Source organism: Cetorhinus maximus, chromosome 19 (genome assembly GCF_964194155.1).
Source record: "Cetorhinus maximus chromosome 19, sCetMax3.hap1.1, whole genome shotgun sequence".
Lineage (NCBI taxonomy): Eukaryota > Metazoa > Chordata > Chondrichthyes > Lamniformes > Cetorhinidae > Cetorhinus > Cetorhinus maximus.
In genome coordinates, this window is record NC_135897.1 from 92132665 (window position 1) to 92160495 (window position 27831).

At 47.7% G+C, this 27831-nt stretch overlaps 1 protein-coding gene across 1 annotated transcript in view; it reads right to left on the minus strand.

The window, feature by feature from the left end:
• The window catches only part of fndc3ba (fibronectin type III domain containing 3Ba), a 285397-nt gene that overhangs the window by 64099 nt on the left and 193467 nt on the right, over positions 1-27831 (minus strand). The window contains exons 15-17 of the mRNA XM_078564466.1: positions 21370-21475; positions 15247-15413; positions 11618-11731 (exon numbers count right to left, since the gene is read on the minus strand). Coding sequence (XP_078420592.1) covers positions 11618-11731; positions 15247-15413; positions 21370-21475 — 387 coding nt within the window. The remainder of the gene's footprint in view (positions 1-11617; positions 11732-15246; positions 15414-21369; positions 21476-27831) is intronic.

A 27831-nucleotide genomic window follows, 5' to 3' on the forward strand; every position in this document is an offset into this window, starting at 1 on the left:
GATTGGGAAACCGTGCCACCACATACTTTAAAAATAATCCAAAACATGTTCTACTTACGGACAGGTGGTGAGAAGAAATCAGTGCAGTTTGCCTCTCTCTCTCTCCTGTTCATAACAACAGGTTCTTCAGGCTGAATGTCCAGGCAAGTGGGGAGTATTCCATCACACTCCTGACATGTGCCTTGTAGATGGTGGACAGGCTTTGGGGAATCAGGAGGTGAGTTACTCGCTGCACGATTCCCAGCCTCAGAACTGCTATTGTAGCCACAGTATTTATATGGCTAGTCCAGTTCAGTTTCTGGTCAATGGTAACCCCCAGGACGTTGCTAGTAGGGGATTCTGCAACGGTAATGTCATTGAATGTCATGGGGAGACGGTTCGATTCTCTCTGGTTGGAGATGGTCAGTACCTGGCACCCAATTTCCACACAGGAGAGACAGTATGTGATAATGAGCAGGAGGTTTCTTTGCCCAAGTTTGACCTGATGCCATGAGACCTCATGGGGTGCGGAGTTGATGTTGAGGACTCCCAGGACAAGTGATTTGGAAGGCAAATGGAATGTTGTCGCAAGGGGAATGGAATATAAAAGTAGGGATATTTTTCTACAGTTGTACAGGGTGTTGGTGAGGCCACATCTGGAGTAGTGTGTACAGTTTCGGTTTCCTTCTTTAAGAAAGGATATAAATGCATTAGAAGCAGTTCAGAGAAAGTTCCTGGGATGAAGGGGTTATCTTATGAGGAAAGGTTGGACAGGCTGGGTCTATATCCATTAGACTTTAGAAGATTCAGAGATGATCTTATCGAAACCTATTAGAGCCTGAGGGAACTTTACAGGGTGGATGCTGAGAGGGGGGTTCCCCTTGTGGGAGAGACTAGAACTAAGGGACACTGTTTAAAAATAAGGGGCCTCCCATTTAAAGACGTAGATGAGAAAAAATTTTCATGAATCTTTGGAACTCTCTTCCCCAGAGAGCAGTGGAGGTAGGGTCGTTGAATACTATTAAGGCAGAGGTAGGTCAATTCTTGACTAACAAGGAAGTCAAAGGTTATCGGGGGTAGGTGGGATGTGGAGTTGAGGCCACAATCAGATCAGCCATGATCTTACTAAATGGCAGAGCAGGTGCAAGGGGACGAATGGCCTACTCCTGTTCCTAATTAGTGTGTTTGTATGTATGTTCGAACGTAAATACATTTTCACTCAGTGAGTGGTTAGGATCTGGATTGCGCTGCCCAAGACTGTGGTGGAGGTGGATTCGACCGAAGCATTGAAGAGGGAGTTGGGTTATTATCTGAAAAGGGGGAATGTGCAGGGTTACGAGAACGACAGGGGAACGACACCAGGTGAATTACTCCTTCTGAGGGTCGGCACAGGCATGTCAGGCTGAATGGCCTCCTCCTGTGCTGTAACCAATCTGTGATTCTGAACCAAGAGAGTGTGGAACTCAGCAGAACGTGCAATTGTTGAGGTGAACAGAATAGACATACTTAAGGGCAAGCTACAGACGGAAGGAGAGGTTTTGCTGGTGGGGTGAGATGAAGTAGGGTGAGTGGAGCATAAATACTGGCCCAGAATGGCCTGTTTGTGCTGTACATGTACATGGTGTCATTCTATGTAGTACAACTGCCCTGAGAATATAACGTATTCCGACAGTCATGGGCGTCTCTGAAAGCCATGAACATTTGCGGAGAGTACAAATGACAAACTAACAGCTTCCTCAGAAACAATTCCTGTACTTGCTACTTCTGGAGATGAAAGGTTGGATGAGCCATTTCTAATTACGTCCACATTACCGGGGCTTTTAACATCAGAAATATCATTGAGGAGGGGCCATTTACCAACATCTTGTACATTAGTTAAATTGCCTTCACAATAAGCGCTTTATCTCAGAGTTATGTATTGCAGCCCAGTTAATGCATCTATTTTTAAATCTAGGTACAGCATGAAGGTTCATCAAAGTAAGCATTAAAATAGAGTCACACAGGGAGAGAGGGTGGGAGACAAAGAGGACAGTGTTTCCTGTGAGTTGGAGCAGATAGTGGATGAATGAAGACAGTAGACTCATTAGCGTCTGTGAAAGGCAAATGGAAGGTGTGATGGAGAACATATGAACAAAGAGCCATTCGACCCCTGGAGCCTGCTCCGCGATTTAATAAGATCATGGCTGATCTGATAGTAACCTGAAATCTGCAACCCGCCTACCCCCGATAACCTATCACCCCCTTGCTTACCAAGAATCTATCCACATCTGCCTTAAAAATATTCAAAGACTCTGCTTCCACCGCCTTTTCAGGAAGAGAGTTCCAAAGACTCATGACCCTCTGAGTGAAAATATTTGACCTCATCTCTGTTTTAAATGGGCGAACCCTTATTTTTAAACAGTGACCCCCTCATTCTAGATTCACCCACAAGAGGAAACATCCTCTCCACATCCACCCTGTCAAGACCCCTCAGGATCTCATATGTTTCACATAGAAAACAATAACCCGTGTTTTTTCCCCTCACAGGTATTTAAGATGCTGCCATTTCCAGCATTTTCTGTTTTTATTCCAGATGTCCAGTCAGGTTTGGGTTTGGAAGTTATCCTAGTTATAGAAAGCTCTAGCCAACAGTAGCCAACTGTCAACAACAGTGCTATCTAGTGGCACTTACTTAGCAATAACCTACTCACTGACGCCCAGTTTGGGTTCCACCAGAGCCACTCAGCTCCTGACCTCATTACAGCCTTGGTTCAAACATGGACAAAAGAGCTGAACTCCCGAGGTGAGGTGAGAGTGACTGCCCTTGACATCAAGGCAGCATTTGACTGAGTGTGGCACCAAGGAGCCCTGGCAAAACTGGAGTCAATAGGAATCAGGGGGAAAACTCTCCGCTGGTTGGAGTCATACCTAACACAAAGGAAGATGTTTGTGGTTGTTGGATGTCAGTCATCTCAGCTCCAGGACATCACTGCAGGAGTTCCTCAGCGTAGTGTCCGAGGCCCAACCACCTTCAGCTGCTTCATCAATGACCTTCCTTCCATCATAAGGTCAGAAGTGCGGATGTTCGCTGATGATTGCACAATGTTCAGCACCATTCGTGACTCCTCAGGTACTGAAGCAGTCCATGTCCAAATGCAGCATGACCTGGACAATACCCAGGTTTGGACTGACAAGTAGCAACTAACATGGGTGCAACAAAAGTGTCAGGCAATGACCATCTCCAACAAGAGAGAATCTAACCATCACCTCTTGATGTTCAATGGCATTACCATCACTGAATCCCCCACTATCAACATCCTGGGGGTTACCATTGACCAGAAACTGAACTGGAGGAGCCATATAAATACTATGGCTACAAGAGTAGGTCAGAGGCTAGGAATCCTGCGACAAGTAACTCACGTCCTGACTCCCCAAAGCTTGTCCACCAGCTACAAGGCGCAAGTCAGGACTGTGATGGAATATTCTCCACTTGCCTGGATGAGTGCAGCTCCAACGACACTCAACAAGCTCGACACCATCCAGGACAAAGCAGCCCACTTGATTGGCACCTGATCCACAAACATTCACTCCCTCCACTACCGACGCACAGTAGCAGCAGTGTGTGTACCATCTACAAGATGCACTGCAGGAACTCACCAAGCCTCCTTAGACAGCACCTTCCAAACCCATGACCGCTACTATCTAAAAGGACAAGAGCAGCAGACACATGGGAACACCACCACCTGGAAGTTCCCCTCCAAATCACTCACCATCCTGACTTGGAAATATATCGGCCGTTCCTTCACTGTCGCTGGGTCAAAATCCTGGAACTCCCTCCCTAACAGCACCATGGGTGTACCTACACCACAAGGACTGGTTCAAGAAGGCAGCTCACCACCACTTTCTCAAGGGCAATTAGGGATGGGCAATAAATGCTGGCCCAGCCAGCGATGCCCACATCCCGTGAATGAATTAAAAAAAAATCTCTTTGGGCAGGATTTCTGCTCCAATACGGAGGCAGGCTCCGGCTTGCTTGTTTGCCAGCACCATCCTGCCCCCAAACCATTTTTCTAGAGGCCAGTTTAGGGGGCAGTGTGGTTACCCACCCGCTTGTTAAGTTAATGTAAAGGCCAATGGAGGCTGATGATCAGACGTAAGTTCCCTGAAGCGTCATGAGCATGGCAGCTATCTGGACTCAGCCTTCTGGTGGCAGTGAGGGGGCCAGCTCTCCGAGGTGCCATCGAGGCCCCTCTCTCCCTCCCCCACTCCACCTGCTCCCTGGAAACAGCCGTGACTGCAGACTGCTGCGCAGAGAGGCTCCCCCTCCACAATAGTGACCCGGCAGCAGTGGCCATTTGTAAATTCCAATGTGTTAATGTTGCTGAGGGCTCTTCATGATGGAGGTGCGCCCTCTCTCTCTCCCTTACCAGGCACGGCAGGCTGCAGCTACCTCCGTGCTGGGGGGCCCTGCCATCAGACCTCCAGCTTCAAGGGTCCACCATCTTGTAGACGGTACTTCATTGGGCGGTGAGTGTACCTGGCCACTGATTGGTCCACTCGGTGAAAATCACCGCTGGATAACTGCTCCCGACACGGTGCGGGGTCAGAACTCCAAACTGGCTCCATCGGCGGGATCCTGACTCGAATCCGCGCCCCATCCGGAGCAGACGCACACGATCTGGGCCACCTAACCTCATGCTGGCTTTGGAGGGGGTGCAGCACAGATTCACCAGAATGATATCGAGTTAAAAGATTTAAATGACGAGGAGAGCTCCACCAGCTGGGCTACCAATCTCTCGATTTTAGAAGAAGGGGGTGATCTTACTGAGGTCTTCAAGACGACTAAAGGAGCTGATAGGGCCAATAGAGATTTATTCTGGTGGTGATGGGGGTGGGGGCCGGAGGGGTGTGGAAGGGTGTGTGCAGGGAGTCCAGAACAAGCAGGTATAACCTTAAAACTAGAGCCAGGCTGTTCAGCAGTGATGTCAGGAAGGCTTCTTCCCACAAAGGGTGGGGGATATCTGGAGCTCTCTCCCCCAAAACGTGTGTGTGTGAGTATGAGAGTGTGCCTGTGTGTGTGTGTGTCTGTCCCTAGCTATCAGTGGCATACTTGTGCGCTGTTCATATGTAGAGTAGTGGTTCTGATATAAGGATGAATAAACAAGCAGTTGTGAGTTCAAGTCTTGCCAATGGCAAGTTCTTGAGATTGGTTCAGGAAATGTGATGATTTGTGTGGCTGGCATCAGGATGAATTAACCTGCTGGATTGACATAGAAACGTACTAACTGGGTAATTCATGTCCTTCAGGGAAGGAACCTGCCACCCTTATGTACCCCACTAAGGGTTGGGTGCTACCTCCAGCTCCAGCCCTACATGTATAAGGTGGGATGCCCCTCCATAATGGTGATGATGTAGTACGGCAGAATTGCTGTCGTCACCCTCCTTTCCTGAACCAGGGGTCATCAGCGTACAGGGAGGTATTAGGGTCAAATGGGAGGCTGGAGCTACAAGGTCAGACGCTACTGTCAGTACTGGGTTGGGAGCATGACTGTCTCCCTGAAGGAGAGGAGGTCCTTGGTGATTAAGAAACCCCTGTTTAACTCTGGTAGCATACTCAGACGAGTCTAAAATGGGTTTTTATTTTAGATCTTTGTGGGAGCGAGAGCAGCAGAGCAATGGATCTCTCCCCATCCTGTGACTCAGGCAGCTTAGTAACCCTGGAGGATTACCTGGTGGGGCACAAGTCAGGAGTGTGATGGGATACTCCCCACTTGCCTGGATGAGTGCAGCTCCCACAACACTCAAGAAGCTGGACACCAATCAGGGCAAAGCAGCCCCGCTTGATTGGCACCCCATCCGCAAACATTCACTCCCTCCACCATCGACGCACAGTAGCAGCAGTGTGTACCATCTACAAGATGCACTGCAGCAACTCACCAAGGCTCCTTCGACAGCACCTTTCTTTTTTATATTAATCCTTTATTTTTTTTTTTAAAAATTGAACAGTCATGATGAGTAACTGTACGGAAAAAAAAAGCTTACAGTGCATTCAATGCACTTACACTTGGAAGAGAAAGAGAAAGAAAGGAAAAGAGAAGTAGGAGGAAGAAGAATAAAAAGGAAAGAGAATAAAAAACCCTCCCCAACTCCCCAAAAAATAAATAAGAAGAAAATCAACAACAGTCATAGGTTAGACATAGTTTCACCTGATATAATGCGTACAACCTAATCAGGGCCAGTTATGTGAAAGTAGAGAGCTGTAGGTCTTCAAAGTAACCTAAGAAAGGTTGCCAAGCTACATAAAATCCACCAGCGGAGCCTCTTAGAGTGTAGCTTATTTTCTCAAGTTTAAGATCCCGCATAAGGTCACATATCCAGTTAGTAAAAGGAGGTGGGGCAGACGGTTTCCAATTTAATAGAATAATGCGTCCAGCCAATAATGTTGAAAAGGCAAGTGCATCAGTTTGCATTTTTGTGGGAGGGATGCCATTTGGTTCCACTCCAAAGAGTGCTGTAATAGGAGAAGGTTCAATGTTGCTACTGAAAATATGCGAGTGTGATCTAAAAATTGTTTGTCCAAAACGAAGTCAACTGAGGACACGAGCAGTACATATGAATTAGGGAGGCTCGGGGCAGCACGATATTTATCACGGGTTGGATCCAAATTTGGATCAGTCTTAGATAATTTCACCTTGAGTGGATGGATTGGGTGTAAGATTTTAAATTGTAGCAACCCATGTCTTGCACACACAGGTGAGGAATGTACACGAGAGAGGATAGACTTCCGTTTATCTTCTGATAAGTCTGAGTCAAAATCTTGCTCCCTAAGAGTTTTTAAGGTAGAGAGTGAAGGGCACTGTAGTGAAAAAATTAGAGAACAAAATTTGGAAATGAACCCCCTAATGATAGGATTTAATTCTAACACAATATCTAACGGTGATTTACAGGGAGGAAAATGGGCGATTTTTTTGCACGTGAAATCTCTGATTTGTAAATAGCGAAAGAAGTAAGTGAGACAGATCGAATTTCCGAGAGAGAGAGGGGGAAGAGTTAAAAGAAGCAAAGATATTATCAATGTATAAGTTAGCAAGGGTTTTGAACACCTCTCGCATGCCAGACTTGAAAGGCAGAATCTCCCAAAGAAGGTGAAAATAAATGGTCTGCATTAATAGGGCTGCTTAAAGAGAGAGATTACAGCTCAAAGTGTGTCTAGATCTTAAGTGACTGTCTAACAATAGGGTTTGAAGATAAGTAACTGGTTGAGAAAGGAATGGAGGAGCACAACAGGGCAAGCAGAGGTGAGGATTGACAGCAGACTGCCTCCAATTGCACCCACGCTAAACTAACCGAGTCCAAACGAAGCCAAAAATAAATGGATATTATCAGACCAATGATAAAACTGAAAATGTGGCAGTGCCAAACCACCTAAACGCTTGGGACTTTGTTGAAAAACTTTATGAATCCTGGCTGTTTTCTTATTCCAAATAAAGGAAGAAATTAATTGGTCCGTTGCAACAAAAAATGCTTGGGAATTAACAATGGAAGACAGCACCTTTCAAGCCTGTGACCTCTACCGCATAGAAGGACAAGGGCAGCAGACACATGGGAACATCACCACCAGGAAGTTCTCCTCCAAGCCACTCACCATCCTGACTTGGAAATATATCGGCCGTTCCTTCACTGTCGCTGGGTCAAATCCCTGGAACTCCCTCCCTAACAGCACTGTGGGTGTACCTACACCACAGGGACTGCAGTGACTCAAAAAGGCAGCTCACCACCAGCTTCTCAAGGGAAATTAGGGGTGGGAAATAAATGCTGGCCTAGACAGTGACGCCCACATCCCCAATCCATAAAAATAACTGATCCCGGAGGCTGCCAACTCTTGGTGGATACATTCCTGGACATTTCATTGCTTGATCTCCTGTCATTTTGCCAACACTCACAATGCGGCATCTTCAGAACTAACTCCAAAATTTTTACAAGTAACAAACAAGGCAGTATAAAAAAAAACAGTATTTTTTGTTTTTCAGCAGTGTTTTTCCTGATAGCACTACTCAGGATATTAATCCTCAATTCCTGGAAGTGCCAAGGAAATCTTAAAGTGTTGGCAACGGCCAGTTGGGGGCCAGATGGTTGCGGAGATGGGGAAATGGGGCATGTGCAGCCAGGGCCCCAAGTTCCTAATGGGTGTTTGCACATAGCAGGTAGGGGAAGGGGGAAGCGTCAGACTGTGTCACACCCAACCAGGGAGTGGCGGTGGGGGATGGGCACGTTACCACATGAGGCGGGGCTAGGGATGGGGGCCGACAGGGCCTTACAGCCCCAATTTCGCTCTACTTTTGAATCCTTCGTCCTATCCCAGTCTGGGTGGGTGGGTACAGGAGGAGAGCGCGACAGCTTTTGTTTCAGCTGCCTTGAAAGTCATTCCATTGTGTTAAAAAGGACACAAGTCACCACCAAGCCTCCAGGAAATGGACTATAATTAAAGGTTGGCCAATGTTGCCCACAAACCCCAAGCCAATTAAAACTACTAAAGTAATACTCTCAAAAAACAGGGGCTGAACAATGGGCCACCTTCAAAGAAAAATTATTGCAGGCAATGTCAAGGTATATTCCCTTGAAGGGGAAAGGTAGGACAAATAAAACCAGGGAGCCCTGGATGTCAAGAGAGAGAGAGAGGTAAAGACGAAAAGGAAGAAGTGCGCGTACGACTGATGTCAGGGAGAAAATACAATGGAGAGTCAGGCTGAATATAGAAGGTCCAGAGGGGCTGTGAAGAAACTCATAAGAAGAGTAAGGAGAGAGCGTGAAAAGAGACTGGCAGCGAACATAAACGGGAATCCCAAGGTCTTCTATAAGCGTTTAAATAATAAAAGGGCGGTAAAAGAAAGAGTAGGGCCGATTAAGGACAAAAAAGGGGACTTGCATGTGGAGGCTAGGGAAATAGCAGAGCTGTTGAACGAGTACTTTGCATCTGTCTTTACAAAGGAAGGACTTGCTACCCAGGTCGAGGTGAGAAGGGAGGTAACTGGTACAGTAGAAGAACTTACAATCGCGAGGAAGGAGATGTTGGAAAGGCTATCTTTACTTAAAATAGATAAGGTACCAGGACCGGATGAGATGCATCCAAGGGTACTGAGGGAATTGAGAGTGGAAATTGCAGAGGCAATAGTGATAATCATCCAGTCTTCCTTAGACACACGGGAGGTGCCAGAGGACTGGAGAATTGCAAATGTTACACCCTTATTCAAAAAGGAGTGCAAGGATAAAGCCGGCAACTACAAACCAGTCAGTTTGACCTCAGTGGTAGGGAAACTTCTGGAAACTATAGAACGGGATAAAATCAATAATCACTTAGACAAGTGCAGGGTAATTAAGGAAAGCCAGCATGGATTCATCAAGGAAAAATCATGTTTAACTAACTTGCTGGAGTTTTTTGAGAAGGTAACAGAGAAGGTTGATAAGGGAAACACTGTTGATGTGGTGTAAATGGATTTTCAAAAGGCATTTGATACAGTGCCACACAACAGACTTGTGAGCAAGAGCTTGGTCATGGAATAAAAGGGAAAGTAGGCACTTGGATAAGAAATTGGCTGAGTGACAGGAAGCAGAGAGTAGTGATAAATGGTTGTTTTTCAGATTGGAGGAAGGTTTGTAGTGGAGTTCCCCAGGGGTCAGTGTTGGGACTCCAGCTCTTCCTGATATATATTAATGACCTAGACTGTGGTGTGCAGGGCATGATTTCAAAATTTGCAGATGATACAAAGATTGGAAATGTTGTCAACAGTGATGGGGATAGTCTTGAACTTCAAAAGTACATGGACATGTTGGTGGATTGGGCAGACAAGTGGCAGATGAAGTTCAATGCAGAGAAGTGTGAGGTGATTCATTTTGGCAGGAAAGATATGGTGAGACAGTATAAAATAAAGGGAGAGCCTCTAAAGGAGGTGCAGGAACAGAGGGACCTCGGTGTATACGTACGTAGGTCATTGAATATGACAGGGTATGTTGAAAGAGCAGTTAATAAAGCATATAGTGTCTTAAGCTTTACTAATAGGGGCATTGAGTACAAGAGTAAGGAGGTCATGTTGAACTTGTATAAGACACTAGTTAGGCCTCATCTGGAGTACTGCTTCCAGTTCTAGGCGCCATACTTGAGGAAGGATGCGAAGGCATTGGGGACAGTACAGAGGAGATTCACAAGAATGATTCTCGGGATGAAGAACTGTAGCTATGAGGATAGATTGGAGAGGTTGGGACTGTTTTCCTTGGAGAAAAGAAGGTTGTGAGGAGAATTGATAGAGGTATTCAAGATCCTGAGGGTATGTACAGGATAAATAGTGAGAAACTGTTCCCACTCAAGATAGCAGCAAAAGCTAAAGGGCACAGATTCAGAATAATTGGCAAAAGGAGTAAATGTGATGTGAGGGAAAAAAATTTCACCCAGAGGGTGGTTGGAGTCTGGAACAAACTTCCTGAAAGGGTGGTGGAGGCAGGTTCGATCAAGGTATCCAAAAGGGAATTGGATTGGAAAGCGAGAATGTGCAAGTTTACAGGGATAAGGCAGGGGTGTGGGACTAGATGGAAGGCTCTTTCAGAGAGTCAGTGCAGACTCGATGGGCCGAATGTCCTCCTTCTGCGCTGTAAAGATTCTGTGATACTGTGAAAAGCGGCAGGTGGGGGAAGAGGTGTTGGAAGGAACAATCCAATGAAATCTGTTTCCTGCTGGCTGCATCCCAACTGTTTAGCGTCATAGTAACAAGAGTCTCCATACCACTGGCCTGTGGAAAAGTTGTAGAACATTTACCCTGCCCCGACTCCTCCACAAGAATCGATGACACTCGCTCTGCTTTCTCCATCTGTGTGACCAGCTTTACCAGCTTTCTTCAAATCCTCGGAAGCTAATTAGAACACAGCTTGCTCCTCCTTGAAGAACTCACTGTATTACCTTCCAGTGAGGACAACAAGCTGATAAAGCTGGGATTATGCATCACATTTGTGTGAGTTTAACACTTGGCAATCCAAGAGACGTTCATGGTGGAGAATGCTCTGCTCCATTATGGATATCTAAGGTTTTCTCATCATAAACAACACAGTTCATCACTGGCATTGAGGTATTAGCAGGGTCCCATCAATCTTTCCCAGGACAGGTACAGCACGGGGTTAGATACAGAGTAAAGCTCCCTCTACACTGTCCCCATCAAACACTCCCAGGACAGGTACAGCACAGGGTTAGATATAGAGTAAAGCTCCCTCTACACTGTCCCCATCAAACACTCCCAGGACAGGTACAGCATGGGGTTAGATACAGAGTAAAGCTCCCTCTACACTGTCCCCATCAAACACTCCCAGGACAGGCACAGCACGGGGTTAGATGCAGAGTAAAGCTCCCTCTACACTGTCCCCATCAAACTCTCCCAGGACAGGTACAGAACCATCATAGCTCCCTTTTCTCAGCTGTACCAGTGTGCCTTAGGTTCAGCCTCATATTTAGACATTGCGTAATGCACTAAGCGAGAATGCGGTTTTATTTATATTGTGATTTTTGAGCGCCGTAGGTAAGTTGGTGCCAATTGGTTCAGGAACAGTTTTGTGAATGTGGGGTACAGGCTGCCTGAACCTTGTGTCACAGAGGACTCCATGTTTAATTGTGACTTACCTCCCAGCTCACAAGTACACTTGTGGTGGACGTGCAGGAAAGTGAAGGTGCTTTACACTGAACTGGTGGTCCTGTTGCTGTTGTGAGATCTGATTCTTCAGAGTAAGGGCCGTACTATCATTAAAAAACAAAAGCAAAACATCAGCTGTTAAACAAGAAATTTTGAATTAATATATCATCTTTCACCTCCTCAGACCAACCCAAAGCATTGTCTAACAGTGCAATTTTCGGTACTGGATTACATACTTTATTGGGTGTAAAGCACTTTGGGATATCCTGAGTTCATGAAAGGTGCTGTGTTAATATTCCAGAAAATGGGAGTTTAAATCCCAACAAAGATCTTTCTCAGAATTTGGCTTTAGTTTTAAACAGATGGAACTAAAAAGTGGGGAGGCAGTGGTGTCGTGGTATTGTGACTGGACTGGTATTCCAGAGACCCAGGGTAATGATCTGGGGACTTGTGTTCGAATCCTGCCAGTGAGATTTAATCCCAATAAAAATCTGGAATTAAAAGTCTGATGATGACCAACTTGATAATGCCCTTTAGGGAAGGAAATCTGCCTGGTCTGACCCACATGACTCCAGCGATATGGTTGATCCTTACATGCCCTCTGAACAAGGGCAATTAGGGATGGGCAATAAATGCTGGCCTAGTAAGCGACGCCCACATCCCATAAACAGATAAAAATAAAAGTGACCATGAAGCTGCCAGGTAAAAACCCAACTGGCTCACTAAGGTAAAGGCAAAGTGCTGAAAATCTGCAAAAAATGCTGGAAAAACTCAGCAAGTCTGACACCATCTGCAGAGTCCATAATGACTCTTCTTCAGAGCTAAAGGGAAGTAGAAATATGGTGAAATATATACTGTTTAAGGAGAGGGGGGGGTGGGTGAAGCTGGATAGAAGGCCAGTGATAGGTGGAAGCAAAGGAGAGATTGTGAAAGATTTCATGGTCAAAGGGTTGTTAATAGTGGTGGTACTGACTAAAGGAGGTGCTAATGGTGACATTAAGAGTGGAAAGCAGAATGTGATAATGGCCTGACCAGGATAAGCACCCTGGAAAGTGATGGGTGGGGAGGGGATGGTGGTGGGAAAAAAGATTGAGAAAGCTGGGGATAAAACAATGAATAAAAATGGAATTATAATAATAATGAAAATAAGTGGGAAAAAGTAAATAAAGATGAATATAGACAAAGGGAGGATATCAAAAAGTGGATGGGGATGGAGGAGAGAGTTCATGATCTGAAGTTGTTGAACTCAATATTCAGTCCGGAAGGCTGTAAAGTGCCTAGTCGGAAGATGAGGTGCTGTTCCTCCAGTTTGCGCTGAGCTTCACTGGAACATTGCAGCAAGCCAAGGACGGACATGTGGGCATGAGAGCAGGGTGGAGTGTTGAAATGGCAAGCGACAGAGAGGTCTGGGTCATGCTTGCGGACAGACCGAAGGTGTTCCGCAAAGCGGTCACCCAGTCTGCGTTTGGCCTCTCCAATGTAGGGGAAACTACATTGGGAGCAGAGTTGGGTTCACTAAGGTATCTTTAGGGAAGGAAACCTACCTGCCATCATCACCAGGTTTGGGCCCATGTGTGACTCCAGTCTCACTCCTGTGTCAAGTTAGATGGCTGCTGAGCCCACTCTCCAATTTGGGATGTAAGTTCTGTGGGTGGACTTCTACCTGAGCGTACTGAGGTGACAGGTGCCTTTGGCCCCATCATCAAGGTGGGAATGAGGTTAGACACAGGGTGACAGAAACAAGGAAGTGCTCAGGGAATCGAGGCAGGTGTACAAGATTATGAGGGGCGTAGATAGGGGGCAGTTGTTCCCCTTAGTTGAAGGGTCACTCACAAGGGGACATAAGTTCAAGGTGAGGGGCAGGAGGTTTAAGGGGGGATTTGTGGAAAAACCTTTTTACCCAGAGGGTGGTGACGGTCTGGAATGCGCTGCCTGGGAGGGTGGTGGAGGCGGGTTGCCTCACATCCTTTAAAAAGTACCTGGATGAGCACTTGGCACGTCATAACATTCAAGGCTATGGGCCAAGTGCTGGTAAATGGGATTAGGTAGGTAGGTCAGGTGTTTCTCACGTGTCGGTGCAGACTCGATGGGCCGAAGGGCCTCTTCTGCACTGAGAGATTCTGTGATTCAGTGGAGACAAATCAGTTGACGCTAAGCCTTGTAGATTATTGGGAAGACTGAGTGAGGCAGTGAGTGCCAAGTGCCTGCTACAGATCAAGTCCAAGGTGGCAATGTTGTTGAAATCGAGACCTGTCACAGAGAGGGCCCAGTGTGTAGGATTACACACCTCATTGTACATGGCTGTGTGGGTCATGATGTCTGTGCCTGCCCTCTGAAGGAGCTATCCAATTATCCCACTCTCCTCCAGGCTCTTTCTACCCATAGCCCCGCAAGATTTTACCTTTCAAATATTTATCCAACTCCCATCTGAAAGTTACCACTGAGTCTGCATTCAGACAGCACTACTCGCTGAAGAAACAATCCTTCTTAATCTCTTTGAACTTGTGGCCCACCCCCCAAGTCCAGGTTTACCAATTGGAGCAGTGATCCCTGGGGGTTTACCCAGTGTCTGAAAAAGTAATCATTCACCACTTTTATTGTTTGGGAATAGTGAGAAATAAGTGATCCGTCTATAACCACGGGGTCATGATCCCATGGGATCACTGACTACCTGCCAGTCATAGCGTTTGGGTCTAGCATGATCTCGGGGCACATTGTACTGTCAATAAAACCGAGAGAGGCTGGACTGGTGGTGACAGGTATTGAGTGAATGGGGAAGTTCATCTCTGGAAGCTAAGCTTATCCCCCCGACCTTCTTAAAACAACAGCAACTTGCATTTATATAGCACCTTTAACCTAGTTAAATGTCCCAGGTGCATTATCAAACACAATAAAATATTAGGGCATGTGACAAACCACAGGAACAGGAGAAGGCCATTCAGCCCCTCAAGCCTGTTGTACTATTCAATGAAATCACAGCTGATCCATATTTTAGCTCCATCTAGCAGTCTTGGCCAAAGAGATAGGCTTTAGGAAGTGCCTTAAAGGAGGAGAGAGAGGCGGAGAGGTTTAGGGAGGGAATTCCCAAACTTAGGCCTCAGCAGCTGAAGGCATGGCCGACAATGGTGGGGCGATGGGCACCAGGGATGGACAGGAGGCCAGAATTGGAGGAGCGCCACGATTTCGGAGATTTGTGGGTCTGGAGAAGCTTACGGAAATAGGGAGGGATGAGGTCACGGAGGGGTTTGAAATCAAGGATGAGAATTTTAAAATTGAGGCTTTGTCAGACCAGGAGCCCATGTAGGTCAGTGAGCATGGAGTGGCGGGGGGTGGGGTGATGGGTGAATGGAACTTGGTACAGGTTAGGACACAGGCAGCAGAGATTTGGATGAGTTCAAGTTTACGAAGGGTGAGAGGTGGGAGGCAGGCCGGGAAAGCATTGGAGTAGTCAAGTGGTGACAAAGTGTTTGGATGAGGATTTCAGCGGCAAATAGGCTGAGGCAGTTGAGGATATGGGGGATGTTATCGAGGTAGGAGTAGGTGGTCTTATGGGCAGGATATGGGGGTTGGAAGCTCGACTTAAATCGCATAAATAAAGGTAGAAGTAGTGGAAACTCACCCCTGCTTCATTGGCAGCTCTCACCCTGAACTGATAGGTGGTCCCAGGCAGAAGGCTACTGACAGTACATTCCAGGTCAGGACCACAGTAAACCTCCGAAGGAGCCAATTCTCCTTGGCTCATCTCCAAAGTGTATTCTGTTACTATCGAGTCACCGTCTGGAGGTCCTAGAGAGAACAATTAATACAATTAATTTACAACATTGAGATTCGCCTTGAAAGGGAGTTTTCATTTCTCCTCCCCAACATCCTCCTGACCACCACCACCCTCGCCACGCCCTCCTGTCTCTAGGAACATGAAAAGGCCATTCAGCCCCTCAAGCCTGTGTCGCCATCATGCAATCATATCATAGCTGATCTGCATCTTAACCTCCATTTACCTGCCTTTGCACTATAACCTCTAATATCCTCGCCTAACAAAAATCCATCAATCTTAGTTTTGAAATTTTCAAAGCATTCACAGCTTTTTGGGGAGTGGAGTTCCAGATTTCCACAACCCTGTGTGTGTGAAAAAGTGCATTCTGACATCGCTCCTGAGTAGTCTGGCTATAATTTTAAGATTCTGCCCGTTAATGGGTTGGTTGATTTTGATTTTAAAGGTGCAAAGTGAAGCGCATTGTTTAATTAAAGACTGAGATCACACATAAAGAAAGTCTAGACGTCTGCCCTTCTTTCACAGCTACATTGGTGTCTGGAAGTCCCTGGAGAGAGAGCACGGCGGTGTCTGACAGTCCACTTGAGGCTTTTCGTGACTGGTGGGCACCACAGGGGCTGGAGTGCATCATCAGCCCCTGAAATAGTATTTTATTTTAATTTTAATATGTTTCTATTAAAGTTTTTGTTGTTGGTTACAATGTCCTTTAGAGGGCTGTCAATTTGTTAATGAGTTTATTTGTGTGCTCAAAAGCCTATAAAAGAGTTTGCTGGGACAGAGTCAGGAGTTCGGAGGCAGGGACCTGTAACGCTGCGTCCTGTGAATAAACCTACCAACAAGGAAAAGAGCTATGTCCTGTTTCATGCTTCACTATCTAGTTTGAATCCATTTAACCTTCCCCTTTTTTTCTGGACTTTCTCCACCAGAGGAGCTAATTTCTTTGTACCCATCCTCTCACCTTCTTTAATCGTTTTAAATACTTTTAATCGCCCGCTGATTGTATTCCTTGCAGTATAGACAAAGCTGGTCTTTTCTTGTGCAAGTGTCCACTTGTCCTGTAGAAAGGAGACTGTGGGTCTTGCTGGGCATTAGGGAGATCGACCTGTGTGACCATAGAGAGGGGAAGGAACCCAAATCCATATATTCCCTGTTCAGACATGGGCATCATTCCCACTTAGAGATCACAAGGATGCCCTGGGCCTCCTCTGGTTCTCTACCCTCTCCTGTTCATGCTTGGAGGCACCCCACTAACACCCAGCTCCGCCCCCCCCCCCACCCGACAACACCCAACACCCGCCAACACCCGGCACTCCCTCAGCCTGGCAAATGGGGCTTGATCCCACAGGGTTCCAGCTGCTATTCCGCTGCATGAGTCGCCGTTCCCACCTTCTGAGCCAGTACTGGATATAACCGAGCCCCTGCAGGTCATTAAGAAGATTCACTGTAACGAGACCCCGGTCATTAAGATGGTCCAGAGCTCCACCTCCTTGGACTCTCTGTTTTTTGCTGCCTGCTCTGAGGTCCCTTCCCAACTTTTAAAAATCACAAACGATAACTGAGTTTGAGAGGCCATTGGAATTACTTCTGGAGCAAGAAGAGGTTGGGAAGAACACACAACAGTAAATCCTCTGAATGCAGCTTGGTGAGTTGGAGCCACACTCACTGGGACTGGCTGAGAATTCAATCCTGAGCTCCTCTTACCCCAACCCCTTCACCCACCCACTCGCAACCCCCACCCCCCCGGCGCCCCCTGTGTCTGTTTGCATTACGGACGTCAGTCGTGGGTTCAATGGGCAACTTTCTCACCCCTGAGCTGAAAGGTCACTCCAGAGGCTTGAACCAGTAACCCAGCTGACACACCTGGTGCAGTGCACATGGAGTGCTGCACTGTCGGAGGTGCCATCTTTCAAATCAGGCATCAAACTGAGGCGCCTGTCTGTCCACTCAGGTGGATGCAAAAGATCCCGTGGCACTATTTTGGAGAAGAGCAGGTGAGTTCTCTTCAGTGCCCTGACCAATAATTATCCCTCAGCGATAAGAAACTAAAAAACAGATCATCAGGTCATTGTCACATTGCTATTTGTGGGAGCTTGCTGTGTATAAATTGGCTGATGCATTTCCTACATTATAACAGTGACTACACTTCAAAGGCACTTACTGACTCAAAAGCATTTTAAGATGTCCTATGTTATGTAAGTCACTATAGAAATGCAAGTTCTCTCTTTAATGGGTGGTAATCCAAGAGAGATCGGTGCTGGGAATTTGTGTAGAGCACTGAGTGGTGAGAGGGCAGAAAGGAAAGGCTGAGATCACCCAGGAAATAAACAGTTGATAATCTTTCTGTTCCTGCAATCTCCTAAATTCATAGTGAAAATGAGTGACAAAAAATCTTCAGTTGCTTTGCTCTCCAATCAATTGGACAAAGAAAGAGTTTTTGGAAGGATTTTCATTCTAATTATTATTTTTGGCAATTCGTAATGAAGAGTCTCTACTCTGCAGTGAACTGTGTTTAAAGAAGTGTATCACACTATAATTTAAGTTGTGTGTAATTGAGTAGAGAATAATGAGCGCTGACATGTATTGATAACTTGACTCGCACACACATACTCCATCTAAATGCCACAAGACTACTTCTGTCTATCTGTACATCATCTAAACCCTCAGAAACTCTGTTGTCCAGTCAGATGGACTAGATGGGAAAAACGTTAGCTCACTAGGTCAGGGAAGGACCAGGGGTCATGTGCTTGAGATGGAACTGGGTTAGATGTCAGAAGGCTCCTCTGTCCCAGAGAGTTGTAGGTCTACAAGACAGTATGTCAACTCATATTGATTCAACTTGTACTGCGATCAGTCCCTGATCACAGAGTGAAAAACACAGGTGCAAAAATAAGTTACGTAGATCAGTGATAATGCCTTCTATTGGAAATGCCCATACCAATGGAGGGCTGTCTTCCTGCTCTCAGGTTCTTCACCCTTCAATGTTCATGCTTAGTGGCACCACCTAACACCAAGAAATCCCTAACACCCAGCACCTGCCGACACCCAGCTCCTGCCAACGCCCAGCACCCGCCAACACCCAGCACCCAACACCCAGCACCCGCCAACACCCAGCTCCCGCCAACACCCAGCACCCAACACCCAGCACCCAACACCCAGCTCCCGCCAACACCCAGCACCCAACACCCAGCTCCTGCCAACACCCAGCACCCGCCAACACCCAGCACCCAACACCCAGCTCCTGCCAACACCCAGCTCCCGCCAACACCCAGCACCCGCCAACACCCAGCACCCAGCACCCGCCAACACCCAGCTCCCGCCAACACCCAGCACCCGCCAACACCCAGCACCCGCCAACACCCAGTACCCAACACCCAGCTCCCGCCAACACCCAGCACCCGCCAACACCCGCCAACACCCAGCACCCAACACCCAGCTCCCGCCAACACCCAGCACCCGCCAACACCCAGCACCCAACACCCAGCACCTGCCAACACCCAGCACCCAACACCAAGCTCCTGCCAACACCCAGCTCCCGCCAACACCCAGCACCCGCCAACACCCAGCACCCAACACCCAGCTCCCGCCAACACCCAGCACCCGCCAACACCCAGTACCCAACACCCAGCTCCCGCCAACACCCAGCACCCGCCAACACCCAGCTCCTGCCAACACCCAGCACCCGCCAACACCCAGCACCCAGCTCCCGCCAACACCCAGCTCCTGCCAACACCCAGCACCCGCCAACACCCAGCACCCGCCAACACCCAGCACCCAACACCCAGTTCCCGCCAACACCCAGCACCCACCAACACCCAGCACCCGCCAACACCCAGTACCCAACACCCAGCTCCTGCCAACACCCAGCACCCGCCAACACCCAGCACCCAACACCCAGCACCCGCCAACACCCAGCACCCAACACCCAGCACCTGCCAACACCCAGCGCCGCCTCAGCCTGGTGGACAGGACCGAGGTGTAAAGCGGGATCTTATGTGATCTGGAAGGCTGCCTCTTTACCTACTTACTACAGCACGTCAAGATGGGAACTTGCGGGGCAGACTGTGAAACCCTCAGTGGGTAAATCTCTGGGGTGATTGTCACTGCCACCCAGTTACAGTCCCAGAAACAAGACGGGGAGTCCAACAAGAACTTATATTTCTATTGTGTCTTGAATATAATGAAAGATTTCAAGGAACTTCACTGGAAGCATCATAAAACAAAGAATGACACTTAGCCAGCCTTATTAGGAGATATTATGACAAATGATCAAAGACTTGGTCAAAGAGGTTGGTTTTAGGGAGCATCTTAAAGGAGGGAAGTGAAGTCGAGAGGTGGAGAGGTTAGGGGTGGAATTCCAGAGGTTGGGGCCCAGATGAAAGAATGGCTACCGAGAAGCCAGGATTCGAGGAATGCCTTGGACGGCTGTGGGGCTGGAGGAGATCACAGAGATAAGGAGCGGGAGAGATTATGCGTATATTTGAAGGCAAGGATGAGAATTATAAAGTCAATATGGTGCTTAACCAGGAGAAGAAGAGTGATGGGGGAATGGGACTAGTTGCGATTTAAGGCATGGGCAGCAAAGTTTTGGATGACCTCGAGTTTACAGAATGTGGAAAACCAGCCAGAATGTGTCTGAATAGTCAAGTCTAGAGGGAACGAAGGCAAGAATGAGGGTTTCAGCAGCAGATGAGCCGAGACAGGGTGAAGCTAGGTGAGGTTACGGAGATGGAAATAGTGATTGGCATGAATATGAAGTCAGAAGTTCATGTCAGGATTAAATGTGACCCCAAGGTAGCAAACAGGTTGGTTTAATCTCAGACTGTTGCCAGGGAGAGGGATGGAGTCGGTAGCTAGGGAATGGAGTTTGGAGCAGGGACTGAAAACAATGGCTTCAGTCTAGGGAAATGTCAGCAGGAGATTAAGAGAAACCAACTTCCCAAATTAAGCTCCAGAACATTCCCACTGGAGTATCAGCCTAAATCTCAAACCACTTCACAGCTGGTCAAGTACTTTTGAATTATATTTGCTGGTGTAATGTAGGAAACCTGATGGACCAATTTATACACAGCATGTTCCCACAAACAGCAATGAAATAATTACCAGATAATCTGTGGGTGGAGGGATAAATCTTGGTCCAGGGCATCGGGAAGAAGTCCCCTGTTCTTCTTTGGGTGGTGAGGGAGCAGATGGGGGCCACAGTTTAACCTTTCATCTAAAAGATGGCACCACCGACACCCCCAGGATTACACTGGGAGGGTCAGCCTGAGGTTCCCTCTCCACAGATGCTACCTGACCCACTGAATATTTCCAGCAGTTTCTGTTTTTGTTACAGACAAATGGATTTGAGCTGAATCAAAGAACAATGGAGTTGTCCAGCCTCCTGACGTTTTCTATTGTGGAACTTTCACATCTTTAGGTCTCAACTTTGGCTCACTGAGTAACACTCATGTCCATGTCTCAAAAGGTCCTTGGGGTTTAAATTCCACCCCAGAGACTTGAGCACATTAACCAGGCTGATACTCCCAGTGCCAGTACCGAGGGACTGCTGCACTGTCAGAGGTACCATCTTCCAGATAAACATTAAGCTGAAGTGCTGCCCGCCCCCTCAGGTGGATGTAAATGGTGGTACCGAGAGAAGAGCAGGGGCATATCCCCAGTGTCCTAGCCAAAGTTCACCGCTCAACCAACAGCACCACATCGCAGGTTATCTGGTCATTAACAGATGTTAATTGCTGTTTGTGGGAGCTTGCTGTGCACAGATGGGCTGACTCATTACCTATCGGAACAGGGAGTAGACTTTATAAAGTATGTAATCGGCTGTGAAGCACTCAGACATCCTGAGGTCTCAAAGGTGTTGCAAAAAATGTAAGTTCATTGACTAGAATACTTGACCCTGAAAGCAAGCTGCTGATTTACTAACTCAAGAGACACCGACTGCAGAAATGTCCAGGCAGGAGCTGTGACACTTACCCCACTGTATCTGGAACTCTTTGTGTTTCGGTTTTCCCACAAGCCTTGGTGGTTGACACAAGCCGGGTGCAATACTCTGCGTGCGAACGGATAGACTATCTGAGCACTAGAGCGTGTAAAGAGAGCAGGAGAGAAGACATAGCCAGTTACCTTGGGGGCAAAACTGTGGAAAGAATCCATCAACTATATCAAGGCTAGAGCTGACAGTGGGTCAGTTTCTCCTGTACTGAATACCCTTTACTCAAATATCAAACACTTCTGAACTCATAGTTTGGACGTTTCTTCTTCACTTACCAAAGAATCCCCCCCCTCAATTTACATTTCAAGGGTTTTGGGGAGCAATTTTGCAGAATATCGCTTCAACAGAATAAATGAGTGTCGGTGTGTATGCGTATATCTATCTGTTTATCTATCCATGTATCTATAATCTACCTACCAGCCTGTCAATCAGCCCGGGTATCCATTTTCTGCCCAGACACCGATTTTTCCACCTTAATGAAATTCCAATGAAATATTAGGAAAACTGAAGCCATTGTTTTCGAACCCTGCAACAAACTCCATTCCCTAGCTATCAACTCCACCCCTCACCCCAGTCTGTTTGCACCCTTGGTGCCACATTTAATCGCGAGATGAGTTTCCAACCTCATATTCGCGCAATCACTGAGATTGACTATTGCCACCTTCATGACATTGCCCAAATTCACCCCATCTCAGCTCACCTGCTGCTGAAACTCTCATTCCAGCCTCCGTTACCTCTAGACTCAACTATTCCAATGTGCCCCTGGTCAGCCTCCCACGGTCTACGATCCACAAACTAGAGCTCATCCAAAGATCCACTGTGTAGGTTCGAACTCACACCAAGTCCCACTCACCGATCACACTGCGCTCACTGACCTAGCGCTCCCAGTCTCATCCCTGTTTACAAACCCCTCCACAGCCTCGCCCCCTCCCCATCTCTGTAATAGCCTCCAGCCTCACAATCCTCTGAGATATCTGCGCTCCTCTAATTCTGGCCTTTTTTTTGCATTCCTAATTTCCTCCACCTTTGATGGCCACGCCTTCAGCTGCATGGGAACTAATCTCTGGAGTTCCCTCCCTTCACCTCTCCGCCTCGCTTTCTTCCTTTACGATACTCCTTAAATCCTGACTCTTTAACAAAGCTTTTGGTTATCTGCCTCAATACCTCATGGGGCTCAGAGTCATACTTTGTTTCATAATGCTCCTGTGAAGCACCTTGGGACATTTCATTAGGTTAAGGGTGCTATATAAGTATAAGTTGTTGTTGTGTTGCGTCTGTCTCCGCGTCAAGTCTGTCTACAGGGATCCCAGGGCACCTGTCACACTTGATCCACACTGAATCATGTGCAACTTTCATAACACTGCTAACCAAGCACATCTGAACAGCTACAGAACCGACCAATGAGGAAGTAACATTTAAAGAAAGAGGAAGAATGGGGAGAGATGGCGGTGTAGTGGTAATGTCACTGGACTAGTAATCCAGAGGCCCAAGCTAATGCCCTGAGGCCATGGGTTCAAATCTCACCTTGGCAACTGGTGGAATTTAAATTCAATTAACTGAATCACCATCAGCATCAATTGTTGTAAAAGCCCTAAATCTGCCAAGCCTTACCTGGTCTGGTCAACATGTGACTCCAGACCCCACAGCAATGTGGTTGATCCTTAACTGCCCTCTGAAGTGGCCAAGCAAGGCACTCAGTTCAAGGGCAATTAGGGATGGGCAACAAATGCTGGCCTTGCCAGCGACACCCACATCCCATGGAAAGCAGGAAGACAGCCAATCCCCGCTGGTTTTTAATCTGACCTTTATAATTAAGTATCTCCAAAAGAGAACAAGCATTTACAGCTTCCCTCAGAATCAGCAATTAGTTTTTAATTAACTGCAGGATGTGCCTTTTACTGAAATTGGTCTGTTTGCCCAGTTTACCACAATTCCAATTCAGTGACACATCACCTCCCTTAAGACAGTTCCTCTGAAGTGAATTGGAAAAGACCATTGTGTTTTAAACCTTCTCCCCCCACTCATTGTTATCTAGGAACACATTTGGTTTTGTTTTTTTGGGTGCGAACTGATGGCCTAAATATCCCAGTTTTGGGGGTTATATCGTCATTGGCACTTGAAACATGTCAAATGCCACATAACGCTCGGGGTAATATGCTCAAGTGATATCTTCCACCACCTGCCTTGGTGAAACATTCAGCCTGTATGTCCTTGACTGATCTGGAGGACAGCCATGTGAGATTGCCTGGTACATAGCAAATGCAGTGAGTGGGGCTGCTGCCAGTGTAAAACAGTCCAGCTCACCATCACCATCAGCAATGCTGGCAGAGGTCAGCTGAGATGACGCAAATACTCAGTGAAATTCCATTTAAAAAAAATAAATCACAAACCAAGCAGTGTTGCTCATTGCGAGAGGGAAAAAAAACAATGACAAGCAGAGAAGTTGTGATAAACTTCAGTAGAACATTGGTTAGGCCACACTTGGGAGGATTGTGAACGGTTTCAATCTCCGTGTTACAGAAAAAGGATATAGAGGCGCTGGGAAACATGTAAAAAATGATTGACAAGGATAGTACCAGAACTGAGACGGTATACTTCACAGGAAAGACAGGACAGGCTGGGAGTCTTTACTCTAGAAGAGAGAATGCTGAGGGGTGAGCTGAGAGTGGTCTTCACAATTATGCAGGTGCTTGATTGGGCAGACACAGAGAAGATGCGTTCGCTTGCGGAGGAGACCAGAAACAGGGACCATAAATGTAAGATGGTCATTAATAAGGAATTCCAGAGAAACCTATTGACCCAGGGAGTGGTGAGAATGTGGAACTCACTACCACAAGGAGCGGTTAAGGTGAATCGAATAGATACATTGAAGTGGAAACTAGGGCCTGAATTTTCACAAAGCCGGAAGGGCTCCGAGGATGAGCCGGAATGGCGTTGGAGCCCGGAAACTGGAAGCCCTGACGCCCACCGCCCCCCCCAACTGGAAGCCCTGACGCCCACCGCCCCCCCAACACCCACCCCCCCCAAGCCCAACACTCACCGTTTTCGCTTGTAGGAGGGTGGGAAATGGGGGCAGGGTGTTTCTCACACACCCACAGTTCACAGAGGCAGCAGCACATGTGAAAGTGCAACTGGTCAAACTGAAGCAATTTCACCACAGGGATTTCCAAAACATGACTCACGGGCATCAGGCATTGGAGAAAAAGTTCAAAACCTACTGAGGTTTGTTGGAGGTAGATACTGGGATCATATTTTCACTTGTGGGAGACTCTAGAACTAGGGCGCACGGTTTAAAAATAAGAGATCTGCCGTTTAAGACGGAGACGAGGAGAATGTTTTTCTCCCAGAGGGAGGTTAGTCTGTGGAATTCTTTTCCTCAGAGAGCAGTGGAGGCCGGGTCAGTGAATTTATACAAGGTCGAGTTAGACAGATTTTTGATTGACAAGGGGTTCAAGGGTCACGGGGGGGTGGGGGGCAGATGGCAAAGTGGAGCTAAGACCACAACCAGATCAGCCATGATCTTACTGAATGACAGAGCAGGCTAGAAGGGCTGAATGGCCTACTCCTGCTCCTAAGTCCTGTGTCCCTGTCCTTTTGGGAGAGGTCAAGTACCCTTTGAAAGAGGTCAGGTAACCCTTTGGGAGAAGTCAAGGTATCCCTTAAGAGTTAAGAGTGGAAATGAATTGATGTAAAATTGGCAAGGTCTGTGGAACAATCAAGCCATCTTTCAATCTTGGAAAAAAAAACCGTTTGCAGTTGTAAAACAATCAGTGCTGGCAAATTTAGTAGATGGTTGTTGACATAAACCTGAGGGTCATCATTATAGGATTAGATCACTGTAACAGTGGGGGATCTGTAAATTGACCCTTGAAGTAATTTAAGGGATTTAAATGTACTTATTAAATGACTTCTATCAATGAGAGTCATTTTTTATTGTTATAGTGAAGTCCGTAGAACTTCATTTTATTTCATCCCACCATGGCTCTTGAAGTCTGTCCATGGTGGATACCGGGTGAGTTGGCATGGAGGGTATGAGGGAACATGGGATGGGTGGGGGCATGGATGGAGCATGGGAAGTGTGTGGGGTTGAGGTGGGGGGCGGGTGGTGGGCGGTGTTTTAGGAGTGTGAGGGCTCAAGGGCTATTTTTTGTTGTACTGATTTTTTGTTTAACAACTGGGACGAAGTTCCAAAGAACCGAGGCAAGCCTTTTAAACAGCCCGCCCCTGCACCAGTCAGCCCCTGTGGCTCCTTCCGAATTCTCTCTGGAGGTTGTGGGCCCAAATCCAGTTGACACCTACCCCCCCCACCCCCCCCGCAGCAACAAACATTCGACTGTTCGGGGCATTTTCTCCTGAGTTGAGTGTGCGGAGTTGAGAGTTTTCCGAACATTTTGCCCTAGATAGACACAAGGGAGGAAGGACTGGAAGGGTACGTTGGTAGACTTAGATAGAGAGGAGTGGGAGGAAGTTTGTCAAAAGCATAAACGCCAGCAGAGATCATTGAGGCTGAATGGCCTGTTTCTGTGCTGTAAATTAGTCTATGTAAACCTGTACAACGATTGCCTATTGAATGACTGGTCATCAACTTTTTTTTTTCCAATTCAGTGGGGAGCGCAGTTTCACAATTTGGAACGAAATGAATCTGTACTGATGAGGTTATTAGTGAGCCGTTTTAAATTATTTACAGACAAAATCATCAGCAGATGTTTTACTGAACAGTCATCAGCAAAGGCTGAATGCCATTGTGACTGGCACGGGGTTTCGAGAAATGCTACCCTTGTGTGAGGCACATGCTAATTCTTTCCAGTGAAATGGACCAGTTGAAGTTTGACCAGTTACCAGAGTCACATGGTATGGGATGTTGGGCTAGGTTTTACCACCACCCCCCGCACCCCCCCCACCGCACCCCCAGCCAGTGGGACTGATGACGGGAGGCTAGTAAAATGCAGCGGGTGAGGCTGCCCGCTGCCTACCCACCCAGCCCTGACCTGTCTGTCTGATATTTTTCTGGGAGATGTCGGAAGGTGCTCCTGCCCTTGGCCTGTTCAGGCCTTTAGGTGGCCAATCAATGGCCACTTAACGGGCCTCATGCCCTCCCTGGCTGGTATTTAATCCATGCCTTGCTGGAGCTCAGCGGCTTTAGCTGCGCGGACAGTGTCAGGCAAGGGTCAGGGGTGTGGGGGGTGGGGGGGGGGGGGGGGGGGGACGACAATTCATTTGGGCCAATCGGAGATACCCTCATGCTCTCCCTCTCCCCCTGCCCCCACTCCAAGGTCATACTCCCCCTCTTTACCCTCCCGCCTGGTCTCCCGAAGCAGACTCCCCGCCTCGCTCACTGGGGCCTGCTAGCCTAGCTCTCCGGCGATACGCCAGACCCCTCTTCACTGGCATTGGCTGTTGGCCCAGCAGCTGGGCACCACTCCCGGCTGGTGGCGCTGAGACGACAAGAGCTGCCGGTCATCCGATTGGCTCTCCCGTGCGGCACTTTCTCCAGACAGAGGGGTGGAATTAACGCTGCTCCCTGCGTCAGATTGCTGCAGGGCAGCCGTCGGGATCACGGGAGGTCTCCCCCACCCCCTCCGGCCGATATTGTAGTCGTGGGGGGTGGAGGTGAGAGTGGGGGCCATGGCGCCCCGTACTCTCACTGGCTTGAAACCCTGGAACTCCCTCCCTAACAGCGCTGCGGGAGCCACCTCCAGCACACGGACTGCAGCGGTTTAATGGAGAGAGAGGCAACAGTTCATCACCACCTTCTCACAAGCGACCAGGGATGGGCAACAAATGCCCAGCAAATGCCCACACCCCAAGTGTGTCTTCCCTCATGGGTGGGTCTAAAAGATGCCTTGACATGATCTTGAAGGGAGTTTCCCCCCGGTGCCCTGGGTCCCAGCTAACGTTGTTGAAAAGAGCCAGTTACCTGGTGATTATCTCACTGCGCACAGCAAGATCCCACAAACAGCAATTTGTCTGTCGTGCTCGGCGCATTACAACAGCACTGACACTTCCAGAAGTAATTCACAGTCTGTAAGGCACTTTGGGATGCCCTAAGGTTATAAAGGGCACTGTAGACATGTATTCATTTGTTTTCATTTACATGTTGAATTCAGCAACCAAGTCACCACATATTGCGCTTTTAGCCCAGGGAGAGAGTGAGAGAGTCAGGGAGATTTCCACTCTTTGCAACACCACAAAAGTCAAAACCAATTCTGACCCTCACCTGCTACCCGTCTGAACAAGATGTACCAGGGACAGGAAGCAGCAACAGGATAGTAACACCCTCTTCCCATCCTCCTGGGGCCCAGTGCTCCTCATTGATGAAGAAATTCCGCAGAGATTCTCCATGGGATCTCATGGACAGAGCAATGGAGGGGAAAGATCTCAAGAGGAACTCTGCGGCCTTCACTCTCCGCGAGACTGCTTAAAGGTCTCAGGGCCGCAGAACA